Here is a 14579-nt window from a genome sequence, read left to right as displayed (position 1 = left end):
AAGCCTCTGGGTGACCCCTGAACTACAGAGGCACAGAATAGACTCCAAGCAACCAAATAAGCCTCAAAGAACTAAATAAATATTTCAGTAGCTGCCCACCACACATGGAAGAGTTTATGAATTCAGCCAATACAATTACCTGCTAAAACATATAAATGACAACCCCCCCCAACAAAATCCATGCTTTTGAGAAGATAAGAGAACCCAGAGTTTCCATAGCTATTATTTACGCTATTCAAATATAAGCCAAGACAATACGAAAAAAAGGAAAATGTGTCCCATATTCAAGAGAACATACAACCACTGGAGAGCAACCCTAAGAAAACTGAACATTAGAATTAGCAAAGAGTAACTATCAGAAGTATTCCTGTGGAAGTACATTCTAACGAAAACATTAAGAGGTTATCTCACCAAAGAAATAGAATCTATAAAAAAAGGTCCAAATAGAAATTCTAAAACTAAAAACACCATATCTAAAATTAAAAATTTACAAAGACAGGTTGAAAGTAAATAGATGGAAGTAATGTGCCAAGCCAACGTAAGCTTGAGTGGCTATAATATGAAATGTTTCAATACCAAGACACCAAAATGGGTCACGTCCCCTCAGTGAAGCCCCATCAGTTCTATTTCCCAATTTTGAAACAAATTCTTGTATCTATAAAGTACCACTTCAAAGAAAACTGTAATGTTTTGATTTTTATTGGAAAGACTATAAATCTCCCAACTTCTGAGTTGGTTTCTCCTTTATCTTAAATTAAGTACCTATATAGGCACAGATATATTTCTGGACTTTCTATTTTGTTCTGTTCAGTTATCTTTGTACCAGAAGCTTATTATTTTAACTACCACAGCTTTCCAATGAGTCCTGAAATCCAGTAGGAGAACCTTTTTTTTTCTTTTCCTTAAAGATTGCCTTGGCTCTTCTTGGTCATTTGCATTTCCAAATTGCTTTATTCTGAGGATTAACTAAAGATTAAACATTAAAGGCTTTTTCTGCATCAACTGAGATGATTATATAGTTTGTTCTCCTTTACTCTGTTAACATGGTGAATTAGATTTTCAATTGTTATTATCAGCTATGCATTCCTGGGATAAAAACACTCGGTCATGACGTATTAATAGCTGTATTAGATATACATATTACTGAATTCTAGGTATGAATATTTTATTAAAGATTTTTATATCATATGTTCACTAGGGATGTTAGTTCTATTTATCTCACCTGTTCTATGTTCCCTTATCTCTCATTTATTGCCTTCTTTTCAACTGGAGAATTCTCTATTATTCCATTTGTCCCTTTTGACTTGAAAGTTATAATCTTTCTATCATTTAGTGGTTACCCTAAAGATTACAGCATGCCTTCTTATCAAAATGTAACACAGACTGACAGTTGCACTCTCTTCCTGGACAATATAAGAACCTTTAGAACAATTTAGCTTCATTTGCACTCCACTCCCACATACAATACAGCATTGTTGCCATGCATTTTGTTTTTGTATTTCAAACTCAATATTCTTCTCATACCAAAAAGAAGCCTGAATTATTTTCACTGCTCTTCATTTCTCTCTACATCTCTAACCTTCTATCTGGATTATTTTCCTTCTGCCTGAAGAATACATTCTTTACTTTAAGCCTTTTTAAGTTTTGTTTTATTTTTAACTGACACGATTATACATGTTTATGGGATATAACGTAATATTGATACATGTGTACACTGTGTAATAATCAAATCAGGGTAATTAGCAAATCCATCACCTCAAATATTTATCCTTTCTTTGTTGTGAGAGCAAAGTCCTCTCTTCTGGCTATTTTGAAATATACGTTATTGTTAACTACAGTATCCTACTGTGCAACAGAACACCAGAATTTATTCTTCCTATCTAACTGTAACTTTCTACCCTCTGACCAACCTCTCCCCATCTGATCTTCCTCCCTAGCCACCGGACTCTGGTGACCACTATTCTTACTCCCTGCTTCTATGAGATCTTTTTAGGTCCCACATATGAGTGAGAGCATATCTTTCTGTGTCTGGCTTATTTCCCTTAACATAATGACATCTTCATTCTTGAAAGATAGTTTCACTTGATATTGAATGTTAGGTTAGGAACTGGGAGCGGTGGCACATACCTGCAATCCGACCTACTTGGGAGGCTGAGGTGAGAGGATCGCCCAGGAGTTCATGACCAGCCCGGGCAACACAGTGAGATTCTGTCTCAAAAAATAATAAATAAATAATTTAAGAAAAGAATTTTGAGTTGACAATTATTTCTTTCAGAACTTAAAGCTATCACCCATTCCACTGTCTTCTGGCTTTTACCGTTTGTTAAGAAGTTAGCTGTCAATGTAACTACTGCTCTTTTGATGGTACTGCCTTTTTACTCTAGCAGCTTTCAAGATTCTGTCTTTGGTTTCCAGAATTTTGACTGTGATGGGAATAGGTGTGGATTTTTTTTATTTATTATTTTATTTGAGACTCACTGGATGTCTTGAATCTGTGGCTTGATGTCTTTCATTAGTTTTTGAAAGTTCTCAGCTATTATCTCTTCTGCCTCAATCTCTCTCATTTACTTCTGTGGCTGTGACTTCATGGGTTTTAGAGCTTCTCACTTCATCTTCTAGGTGTGTCTTCCTCTCTCTTCTGTATTATCCACCTTTTTGTCTCTCCACAGTACAATCTGTATATTTTTTGCTGACCCATCATCCAATTCACTAATTCTCTCTTTAGTTTCACCTAATCTTCCGATAAAACCATTGAGTTCTTATAATTTGTTTTTAATACAAAACAATTTTTGAACGAATTTTTTTGGTTATCTATAGTTTTCAGCTCTCTGCTGAAATTCCCACTCTTTCATCTCCTTGACCACAGTGAGCACTGCTATTTTAAAATATGTGTATGATCACAACTGGAACTCATCAAGATCTGCTTCAACTGTGATGTTTCTGCTAGTTATTATCAGCTAGTCACTATATTTGCAAAATTGTTTATAGAAATAATTTGAGGCCTAGAATGATATAAATCCTCCAGAACAAATTTAGTGCTTCTGGCAGGCAGCTAAAGATACTATTAATCCCAGAATATTTTAATCCAACTTTAGGAGTTGTCTACAATTGGGTCCTCCTCACTCCCAACCCAAAAGTGGTTCACTGTACCCACCCTTTGCTCAGAACTCTAATTCCTATCTTCCTAGCCCCAGAAGCTATCAAATGCAATGCAGAACCTCTCAGTTGCCCCTAAGGAATGACTGAAAACAGACCCAAATGCCAAAGTCATTGCTCTCAGCTTTTGTTTTCATGCAGATACTGGGCCTAGTAGGTCTTCACTATCTTAGCTGTACAATGTCTTCAGCCAGAGATGTTTTCTTCATTTTGTCCAGTGTTTCCAACTGCCTTCAGAAATAGGTTTGGTCCTGATTATCAAAAGAGGAAGTCTCTATACCTACTTTTTATCCAGCTTCTAGACATATTTTCAGGACCATAATTTGCCCAAAGGCAATGGCACATCTACACATACACAGAAACTGAGCCCACCAATGTAGATAAGATTGCCCATGGAGAGTGCTAAGCAAGATCAGAGACACCAGGGCAAAGCCCTGAAAAAAGGAACTTCCATTTCAAAATGTAACTCAAAAGAAAAATCAGAATTCACCTTCTACCAACATCACTATTTCAGACTGTTATAGACTGAATTGAGCCACCCCCTCTCATTCATAGGTTAAAACCCTGAACTCCAATGTGACTATATTTAGAGACAGGGCCTTTAAAGAGGTAATTAAGGTTAAATGAAGTTATAAGGGCAGGCCCCTAATCCAGTAGGAAACTGGTATCCTTACAGGAAGAGGAAGAGACCCCAGAATTATACATGCACAGTGAAAAGGTCAAAGAGGACACAGCAAGAAGGCTGCCATCAGCAAGGCAAGGAGAGGTCTCACCAGAAAACAACCCTGCCAGCACCTTAATCCTAGACTTCCAGCCTTCAGAACTGTGAGAAAATAAATTTCTGTTGTTTAAGCCACTCAGTTTATGGCATTCTGTTATGGCAGCCTAAGCAAACTAAAACACAAACAGTGCACATCACCTATACAATGTGGGAAAGCTGATTGGGACATCATTTGTTCTAGAAACACTTCCACAAATCCAATGTAATCTAAATCCATGAGCAGGGCCAAACAGGCGGGCTTACACAAGGAATCCCAGTACGATAGTAATGAATGAGTAGGCAACAAGCTGGAGAAAGAGACTGGGAAGCAAGGGCTTTGGAGAACAAGTCTCCCCAAACTGTGTTCCCTAAGTCTTCTACCAACCACGGCAGAGGTCTGTACAAGTGAACGAGGCATATACTCACTCACTCAGGAACAGACACTCACCAGAGCACCTTCTGTCATGAGAAGCCTCTCATCAGACTCTAAAATAATTCTACAGCAGTTTCTCTCCATACCCCCTATTACCATTATCACCACATGTGAAATCAGAGTTTTGTCACATGCACTGGGCTTACTGATAGTGCTCTATTACCCAGAGCTCTTCAGCAAATGTCTTAGTCTCTCTGGAGGGTGGAGGCAGCATGGAGCATGGTAAGTGAGCACACACAGACGCACACATGCATGCCCATCTCAAACCCAGACCAGTGCATGCTGGCTCGTCCAGTGCTACCTCCCTTGTCAGCACAGTAACCAGGAGACTCAGATACAGAAAGCAGCCTCTCTAGTTCTCACACACTGCACCAGTGGAAGTGAGCCCTCCCCCTCTCCAGACACCCTTCATGAAGTGGGGCTACTTCCAACCTCAGTAATCTTGCAGTTCAGCAGGGGTTGGGGATGGGAGGATAAGAAGGTTGTTCACAGATTGCTGCAGAGAGATACCTGCCATCTCACCCAGCTACTGCCATCACCTGGGTAAAGTAAAATAAAACTTAAATTAATTAAAATAAAATTTAAAGATAGCAGAGTCATCTTTCAGTATCCATTAAAAGTAAAAATATACATGTCTTACAACCCAGAAATTACTCTTGTCATTTATCCTTGAGAAACAATCTGCATAAATGCTATACAACCACAAAATCCATCAATAAAAGGAAACTAGATAAAATGTAGTCTATATTTAAACTTTGGAATTTGACACAGCTATTTAAAAGATCAAAGGAGATCGATATGCATTAGAAAGTTTGCCAAAACAGATCTTTCAGTTTAAAAAGCTAAGACATACAATGACATAAGTGAAAGTCACAAACATGGTGAGCAAAGGATGGACACAAAACAGTTCATTCCATAAGATTCCATTCATGATTCCATTCAATATGAAGTACAAAAACCAGCAAAACTAATTTATGCTGTTGTAAATCAGGACAGTTGTTAACCTTAGAGTGTGGGGGTAGTGACGGAAAGGGAGTAAGACAGGGCTTGGTGGGGTGAGGGGCTGGTAAATTTCTGCTTCTTGATCTGGATGCTGATTACACAGGTGTATTCAGTTTGTGAAAATTCTGAGCTTACACTTAGGATAATTACTTATATGTTACTCGGTATTTATTTTATGCTTCAATTAAATGCCAAAATACCATTTTAGGTGGAAAAAAGTCTATTTCTTTAAGTACTCCCATAGATGCACAGGTAAAAATGTCTGGAAGAATACACACCATGGGCTGGGCATGGTGGCTCATGCCTGTAATCCTAGCACTCTGGGAGGCTGAGGCAGGAGGTTTGCTTGAGGTCAGGAGTTCAAGACCAGCCTGAGCAAAAGGGAGACCCTGTCTCTACTAAAAATAGAAAAAAATGAGCCCAGCATGGTGGTGTGCGCCTGTCGTCCCAGCTACTCAGGAGGCTGAGGCAGGAGGATCAACCTGAGCCCAGGAGTTTGAGAAAACACACCAATTTTAAAAGGCTCCCCTTTGGAGGAGAACTCAGGGGGCAGAGGTAGTAAAGGAGACCCTGGTTTTATCTGCAGCATCTAAATTTCTGCAATTATTTAATAAATGTGTTATCATTTGTATAACTAAAAATAAAATTTTAAATGGGAAAAGAAGTTAGGGCCAAAATGACCTAAACTCCCCCAACTACACCCCAGGGAGACCCCTGGGTGAAGGGAGGTTTGGGGGTAGCTTTTCAGGATGGGGGAGACAGAACTGCATTGCCCTGGCTTGGCACTACTCCCACATGGCCCTGCAACACCCTCCCCCAGGCAGAAGGTTCACAGGAAGGTCCAGCCAGGTGGGAAGAGAAGCCTGAGTTCACCTCTCTAACTCTTCAGGACCTCTAGTTTCTAAGCCCCAGAGCAGATGAGCCTTGATTCCCCATGTCCTTCATGCACAGAGAAGCTGGACCTCTCATGAACCCTGGACCACAGAGCTTCCCTCCAACCCAATGTCAAACTTTGGTGAGAAAGCGATTCCCAAAAAGTACATAAAATAAGAGAATCTTAAACCATGGCTGCCAACCTAGGACTCTGAGAACTCATGCATGCTTTCTGAATCAAGGGACACATAATAATCAAGTTGGGGGTGAAAGAGGAGGAAGGTTGTCAATGACACTGGACATTCATCAAAAGGCACTGTCCTCATACCTGAAAACACCATGCACCACACTGCAGAAGCCAGAAGGAAAAAACATCTTGGCATCAACACTGGAGAGAGTCAGTTTCCAATTCAGCCTCCTGTTCTAATTGGTTCAGATCTGGAGGAAACAGGGACCCCTCCCTCTCCTCAGATGGACAGACAACAGCTGGTCTGGTCACATCCTCGGAAATGCTCAGCCATAAACTGGGGAAGCAACCTCCATCCTCCAGCCAAGGGCTTGGGTTTCCAACCAGCCTTCCTTTTCCTTCTCCAGAACTAATTTTAGCCTCCTTGGTTGTCAGAGTGGAACTGAAATAGTCGGCAGAGGAACGTTTGCAAAGAGCATAAGCTTGCCTCACAAAACACCTCAGCTCTAGCCCACAAACTGGCCAGGGAGGAGAAGCCCCATTGTCCAGCAGGCCAGGCCCCTCCAGAGAACATTTCCCCTGGCAGGAGGGCCACACATCTGTCCAGTGAGGCAGGCTTCCTTTCCAACACCCACTTCCAACGATCACCTGTCTCTGAATGAAAACACCCAGCTGGAGCTGCCAGTCCCAGAAAGGATCTGAAAAAGGCACATGTATATGTACAGCAAGCCTGGAATAACCAGCACGGAGCTGTCCAAAGGCAGGAAGCCATTAATGATCCTGGGCCAGAAGGAGGCACAGCTGACCCCTGAACAATCCCAGCATGCTTTATCCACTGATTTCCAGTACTTACCTTGTCTCAGACAGAGACATCACTGACAAACTTAATAAACAAAGACTCAGAAGAAGACAGCAGCATTTCCTCTACCCAACAACCTAGGCATCCAGGAGCAGCACCACCAGGACAGCAAGAACAGGCACCTCTGGGGCTGGGATGGACCTGTGAGTCTCTTGGAGAATGAGAGACCAAAAAGGAAGCCCGAAACCAGGGAATAGGTGTCTGCTTTGGAACAAAGAATTGGTGATAGAATCTGAGAAGGCAATAAAGTATCCTTTGGAAAGACCCCAAGAGATGGAACTAGGAAGTCTCAACCCCAGCAAGCACTTCACACACCAGTGATGTGGAGCACTTGGAAACTGAAGCTTTTAAGAATGCTTCCTCCAGCTGGGTGTGGTGACTTGTGCCTGTAGTCTCAGCCACAAGGATCACTTGAGGCCAGGAGTTCAAGACCAGCCTGGGCAACATAGCGAGATCCCAGCTCTTGAAAAAAAATGTGCTTCCTCCTATCCTAAGAACCCAGTTTGTAATTAGTTCCCAGTGCAGCAAGCTGTCTCACTGAGTTCAAGATCAGAGAAGAGTCTCCCAGAAAGCCCTAGCTGGCAAAGAGATATATCTGAGTAGGCCAGGGGAGGAATAGAAAATAAACACAGGGGTAGCAACACGGGGCTGCCAGCCTCCCAAGCCCAACAGACAGGTCTCCGTAGACAGCAACTATTCCATCAGGGCCTCCAGAGCTGACTTGTCTCAGGCAGTGCTGCCCACCACACCTCCCCAGGTCCACAGGAGGAAGCCTGGCCCTGCCCTCAGATTCCAATCTGACCACCACGCCCTGAGACAGCATAGAGACTTGCACCCATACCTTTGGGGAGAGGCTGCCCACCTGCCCTGGTGTCCCTGGCCTGGGGGTTCCAGGCCCACAGCCGCTGCGGCTCCTCGGAGTGCCACAGGGCAGTCCCGCTCGGGGGAAAGGGCATGCCTGCGTCTTGCTACAACCCCAGTGCTTCTCTTGGCAGGCAGGGGCAGCCTCAGCTTGCGAGGCTTCCAGGTGAGCGGAGAGGGGGTGCTGGGCAGGCGGAGAGTCCCCAACAACAGGCACTTCCTGACATTCTGCGCGTGCAGGAGGGAGAGGCTGGAGTGCCAGCCTTAAGGCAACAGTCAGAGGCGGGTGGGCGGGTTCGGACAGGCAGGCTGCCCAGCCACCCATAGCCACCGCCTCCCTGAAACCTGAACCACTTCTGGGAAAACTCAAGGACGCCAGGATTCTCCTCCCTGGCAAGCAACATACCAGAACTACTAACTTTGAACCAAACTCTCACACACTGAGCAGGTTTAGTAAAGCAGGAATGCCCTAGGCTTTGAAGAGAATCCAACCTCAGACTTTGACTCCAAGTGGGATGGATGTGCACTCAGAAGCCATCACCCCCACTTCCCATGACTGTCTGCCTCTTTAAAATCATCAGAACATTCTAGATCAGTGGTTCTCAACCTGAGACAATTTTGCTCCTACCTCTGCCAGGGACATTCAGCAAGGTCTAGAAACATTTTTGGTTGCCATGATTAGAGAGTGCTACTGGAATTAGTGGGTAGAGGACAGGGATGCTGCTAAACATCCTACAATGCACAGCACATCTCCCTCTCCCATTCTACCCCAACACACAACAAACTATCATCAGATCCAAAATGTCAATAGTGTCAAGGTTGAGAAACCCTGTTTCAGAATGAGACCCATGCAGCCAAGACCCTGCCTCAGGGCTATCTATCCAGAGTTGCTCTCAAAAGTATTATCCAGACCCTCCCTCCACCCCTCTAGATCCCAGTGCATGATGACAAGTCAGTATCTCCAAGTGGATCTAAACTCCTGACGTGATGCTCCTTGGTTCCCATTTGTACTACCCTGAGCTCCCAAGCAGGGGGCTCAATGCATAGGCACTCAGGGGGTGGTTTCCTGGAAGAGACCAGGGCTGAAATCTGAACATTGGGCAGGATCACAAAAGGCAGCAGTAAAGGAGAGGACATGTCCAGTGGCCAGAACAGGGTAAGGAGGCAGCAAGGTGGGAACAAGCCCAGTGGACCCCTCCCCACAAGGACAAGGTGCCCCTCAGGACTGGTACAGTGGATATGTGCAGGGCAGCAAGGACTTCAAGGAGTCCAATAAGTGGGCAACAAGTTTCTAGTATCACTGCAAAATGGTGTGTGCACACAATGTACATGCGCACATATACTTATTTATTTTCCTGAGGGAAGGGTCCACAGCTGTCATCAGATTCTGAGGTGCCTACGACACGAAGGACCACTATGTAGGATGCAGGCTCTTCACTGGGCTCCCTGTACAGGGAGCTCCTTAGATGAAGCATCAGAGGAGGTCAGGACCTTCTGGGGAGGCCTGATACCCAGAAAAACCTGCAGAGTAGTACACACAGAGGTCCACCCAAGCAGTGGAAGGCTGTGGGGCTAGGAGCTTACGCTTTCGCCCAGCTGTGGGGCCTGGAAGGATGGGCAAGTTTCTCACATCATCTGTCCTGGAAGGGCCTCTAAGAGTTGGGGAGGGTGCCCACGCCTCCCAAAGGGCAGTTCAGTCAATGCAGAGCCTGGAGTGCCCAGCAGGTATAAGGACAGGTAGCAAAGGATCTCCTTCCCTAGAGAGGGGCACCTACAGCCCATGGCTCTGTAGCCCATGTCCTTGGCAACTACCACTACATTGGGCCTGAGGGATGAAGGTCACTTCACTCACTCATTCATACATATGCCCTTCTGAGGAAATGGAATGTACATGCAATGTGTGCACATATATTGTATGCACACACTGTTTTGTACCGATAATAGAAACCTGTCGCCCCCTAATTAGACTCCTTGAAGTCCTTGCTGCCCTGCACATATCTACTGTACCAGTCCTGAGGGGCACCTTGTCCTGGTGGGGAGGGGTTCGCTGTGCTTGTTTCCACCTTGCTGCCTCACTTACCCTGTTCTGGCCACTGGACATGTTCTCTTCCTTACTACTGCCTTTTGTGGTCCTGTCCAGTGTTCAGATTTCAGCCCTGGTCTCTTCCAGGAAGCCAACTTCTGAGTGCCTATGCACTGAGCCCCCTGCGTGGGAGCTGAATGCTTTGGGTCAAAGAATGGTCAGCCTGTGAGGGTAGTCAGGGTCTGCACTTCCTGGCAGGACAGACAGGAGTCTGCTCCCCCTCCCCAGTCAGTGGCTCCTGACACTCCACTCAGAACATAGCTCCACCCTGCCCCCGCAGGCCCTCTGATCTGAACTCCAAGTACAGAGACAGGTGTCAGGAGCTCTTACGAGATACACAGAGTGTCTGTGATGTCCACGCAATGCAAAAGCCAGATAGCTTATTTCTCAATGACAGTGGGCCAGGCACAGACCACAGAAGACTTAAAGAACTAATTGACTACTGATCTTGTGACAAGCACCATGCCATTATTACAGCATAAATTCGGCCCTTCCTTCTAGGTCTGCATTGTCCAATATGGTAGTCACTAGCCAACTGTGACTATAGAGCATTTGAAATGTAGAAAGTTGGAGCTGAGATGTTCTATAAGTGTAAGTAACATACACACTGGATTTTGAAGACAGTACAAAAAAGGAATGTAAAATGTCTCATTCCTTTAATATTGATTACATGCTAAAATGATTATTTTGTATATATCAGATTAAATAATCATCCTGCCTCATTATAGAATGTTTGTGTCCCACCCCCCCACCACCCCCCCGCCGCAATTTATACGTTCAAGCCCGAACTTCCAATGTAAAGGTATCTGGAGACCTTTGAGAGGTAGTTAGGGTTAGAGTAGATCATGGGGCCATTAGATCATAAGGATGAGATTAGTGGTCTTAAAAGAAGAAAAGATAAGTCTCTCCGCCTCTCCCTCTCTCCCTCCCTGTCCAGGAGGAGGTAGTGAAAAGGAGGAGGTCTGCAAGCCAGGAAGAGGGCCCTCACCAGAACTCAACCATGCCAGCACCCTAGTCTCAGACTTACAGCCTCCAGAACTGTGAGAAAATAAATTTCTGTTTAAGACACCCAGTTTACGGAATTTTGTTACGGCAGCCAGAGCTAAGACACAGCTGTTTCTTTTTCTTTGTATTAACATCACTACTGGAAAATTTTAAGTTATATACGTGGGCACAGTGGTGCATGCCTGTAGTCCCAGCTACTCATAGCTACCCAGGAGGCTGACGCAGGAGGATCGCTTGAGCCCAGGAGTTTGAGACCAGCCTGGGCAACATAGTGAAACCCCATCTCTTAAAAAAAAAAAAAAAAAAAAAAGAAAGAAAGAAAGAAAGACAAGTTTAAGATATATATGGTTCACATAGTATTTCTGTTGGACAGCACTATTCTAGATCTTCTTTCTGTCAGAGGACTGTGTGCTGCAGGGGGTGGAGGTAATTCTAAACAGGAAGCCAGAAGCTTGAAAGAAGGGCATCCTTGCTGCCAAGGGAAGAGAAGGGCCACCTCTGCCCCAACCTGGACCTGGGGCAGCTCTTTTCCCATAGTTCCACACAGGGCAGGGTAGTGGCCACCAGACGACTGACTGGTGTAACCACAATAAATACCTAGTTACTCTACCTTCCTCCCAGGGCAGGAACCCAGATCCTTGAAGTCTGACGCTGGCTGCCCCCTAGCAGGACACACTGCTCAGCACTGCCCAAGCTAGGAGGGGGGAGCAGAGGAAAGAGCAAAGAAATAGTCCTTCCAGGGGCCCAGTGCCTCCCGGCCCTGTCTAATGAAGGAGGTAAGAAAAACTGGAAGGGCCCAAGCACATCGGAGGATCAGGTACCCAGGGGGCCCGGAGGCAGCCAGGCGGGCTGTTGCGTGCCTGTTAAGCAGCTTGCTGGCCGCCCTCCCTTTAGCAAGCCCATGCCTTCCCTTTCACTGCAGAGCCCTCCTTATTGGGGAAAAAGCATCTCAAAGAGACGGGGCAGAAAGGAACAAAAAGTTCAACAGGACCACCACTTCGCCTCCACCACACAGGAATCGGCTCCAGGAGAGCGGCGACGCCACCTCCTACGGGGTCCTGAGATATCAGTGAAGTGGTCTTTGCCTTCTGGTCCCCGCACTCAGGCTACGCGCTCCCACCCCCACTCGAAAACTCACTCGCTTTAGGAATAAACTAAGCCTCACTACTTTACAAAGGAGAGGGCAGAATGAACGTGGGGATGGGATGGGATGGAGATCCTGGATCCCCACCCCCGCAGTAGCCTGGGGACCCGAGCCCCGCCCCTGCACACCCAACCCCGCCCCTCCCGGGTTTCCCAGACTCTGGGCTGCTGCCACTGCGGGCGGCGGGGGACCCGCGCTGCATGTGTAATGGGGGTTGGGAACAAAGACGCGCAGGACCTGGCGGCCGGGCTGCCGGGTAACAGCCGCCCCGACCTTCTCGCAGGAGCCTCAATGCCCGGCTCCCCACGTTTCCCAAGACTGCCCGCAGCCCGTCCGAGCGCGCCCACCTGGACTGCGCGCACCCTGTCACTACTCGGAGAGGGAAATCGGTGCTTCGGCCTTGAGGGAAAACCACTCTCCCGGGGGAACTCCGCGTGTATCCACCCGCACCCACATAACCTCAAGAACACGCGCGCCAACCAAACACCCCCAACCACACAACCGCGGCCGCCGGCGAGCTAAGTGAGGGTCACCCACCCCTGCCACTTGCCTCCCGAAGGCCCAAGCGAACGCGGACCTGTTGGTTATGCTTTTTACCCCACCTCCCCTCCCAGGTGCCCAAAACAAAGCAGTCCCGCGAGGCGACAGCAGTCCGCATCCTGGGGCCCACCGCAGGGAAAGCGGGAGCAGGTGGGAGCCAGCACCAACAGCCCGCCGTGCAGGGGACGCGACGCAAACTGGTGGGATGGGGTGCCAGGGACTCCTCTGGGCTATGTGAAGCCGCCCCCTTCGCTTTGCTCTAGTTAGTGCCTCTGAGGGACGCACAGACCCGGGCCACTGCTGCACCTACAATCCCTACCACCCCCAATTAGATCTGCCCACCGCTTGGCCGCCTTTACACACGCTCAGGTTTTCTTCACTCTCTCCCTGGGTTCCACGCGCCCGCGTAGCCTGAACCCCGACCCTGAGTCTCCGGCTCCCGGCCTTCATGTCGGGGTCGCCCAACGAACCAGAACCCCTCAGACGACTGCACAGACAAGATCGTCCCCTCAAGATCGGCAAGCCGGGCGCCCAATGCCCGCCCCGGGAGGTGCGAGCTGGGTGCAGGTGGCACGGCGACGAGGCCGCGGGCCCGCCCTTTGTTGGTAAACACCGCGCGGCGCCCGCGGTCGGCCCCGCGCGCCCTCCCCGCGCCCCCTACGCCGCGCCCCGTCCTTACCGGCGCACAGCGATCCCCAGAGGAGGGCGAGGGCCGCCCAGGGCGCCGTCATGTTCCGCGGCGCCGCCCCGCGGACACCCGGAGCCCGCGGGCAGGGCCGCACGGCGCTCCCGGGGCGCGCAGGGCCCGGCGGCGGCTGTGCTCTCCTTCCCGCTCCTTCCTTCGGTCTTGTTCCCTGCGCGCTTCCTGCACCTTCGTCCCCGGGCAGTGTTCGGGCTCCAAGGGCCGGTCGGCGGGGCCGGGCTCAGGGCCGCTGCAGGCGGCGCAGGCTGCGGCCCGGGCTCTGGGGCGACGCGGGGGCCGGGGGGCGTCGGCGGGGCACGGGCCGGGGCGCGCCCGACTCAGGCATAACGCGGCGGGGCTGGGCCCGGGCCCCGGGCGCAGGGGCCGAGTCCGGAGGGGCCATGAACGGGGGAGGGGTGGGGGGAGGGGACCTGAACCGAGTCCAAAATGGCTCCTGAGCCGCGGCCACGGAGCCGAGCCAGCGGGGAAACCCGGATGTTGGATACAAAGAGGCGGGCGAGCTGGGCGGGGAGGGGGAGGGGAGGCGGGCCCTTCGGCCGCGTGGTCCGCGCCCCCCTCAGGGGCGGGGCTCCAGAGAAACAACAACACAGAGGCCCCGCCCCCCCGTGGGAGGACGCGCGTGCACCACCTGGCTGGAACGCGAGGCGAGGCGTGCGAACGGAGGTGGCGGGATTGGGCCCCTGACCACTTTACCTGGACCCTGTGGTCAGCACACTGGGAATTCCTTCGCTTGCTCGAGCCCACGCTCTCGCTGCTTGCTACCCTACGATCCCGGAGTTAATGGACAGCCCGGGAACTATGGCCTGGATTCCCCTCCGAGCCTCCGATTCCCCACCTGTGCAATAAGGGTTACAGTGAAGCGTGGGAGAATCGTATCTCTATTGATGCGCGAATTAACTGTCAGAAAAAGCCTGACTTCTTTAAATTGACAAGTGGTCCCCCACGTATGCAACCCCTTGCCACACACACAAAA

General features: G+C 48.6%; 1 protein-coding gene across 1 annotated transcript in view; it reads right to left on the bottom strand.

Moving 5' to 3' along the window:
- ACVR2B (activin A receptor type 2B) overlaps positions 1–13634 on the bottom strand; it is a 28534-nt gene extending 14900 nt beyond the window's left edge. Inside the window, exon 1 of the mRNA XM_069473443.1 lies at positions 13583–13634. Within this exon, the coding sequence (XP_069329544.1) occupies positions 13583–13634 (52 nt within the window). The remainder of the gene's footprint in view (positions 1–13582) is intronic.
- Between the last annotated feature and the right edge of the window lie 945 nt (positions 13635–14579).

Source organism: Eulemur rufifrons, chromosome 7, assembly GCF_041146395.1.
Source record: "Eulemur rufifrons isolate Redbay chromosome 7, OSU_ERuf_1, whole genome shotgun sequence".
NCBI lineage: Eukaryota > Metazoa > Chordata > Mammalia > Primates > Lemuridae > Eulemur > Eulemur rufifrons.
Note: the sequence above shows the minus strand (reverse complement) of the source record. Positions and strands in the feature narration are given on the sequence as shown.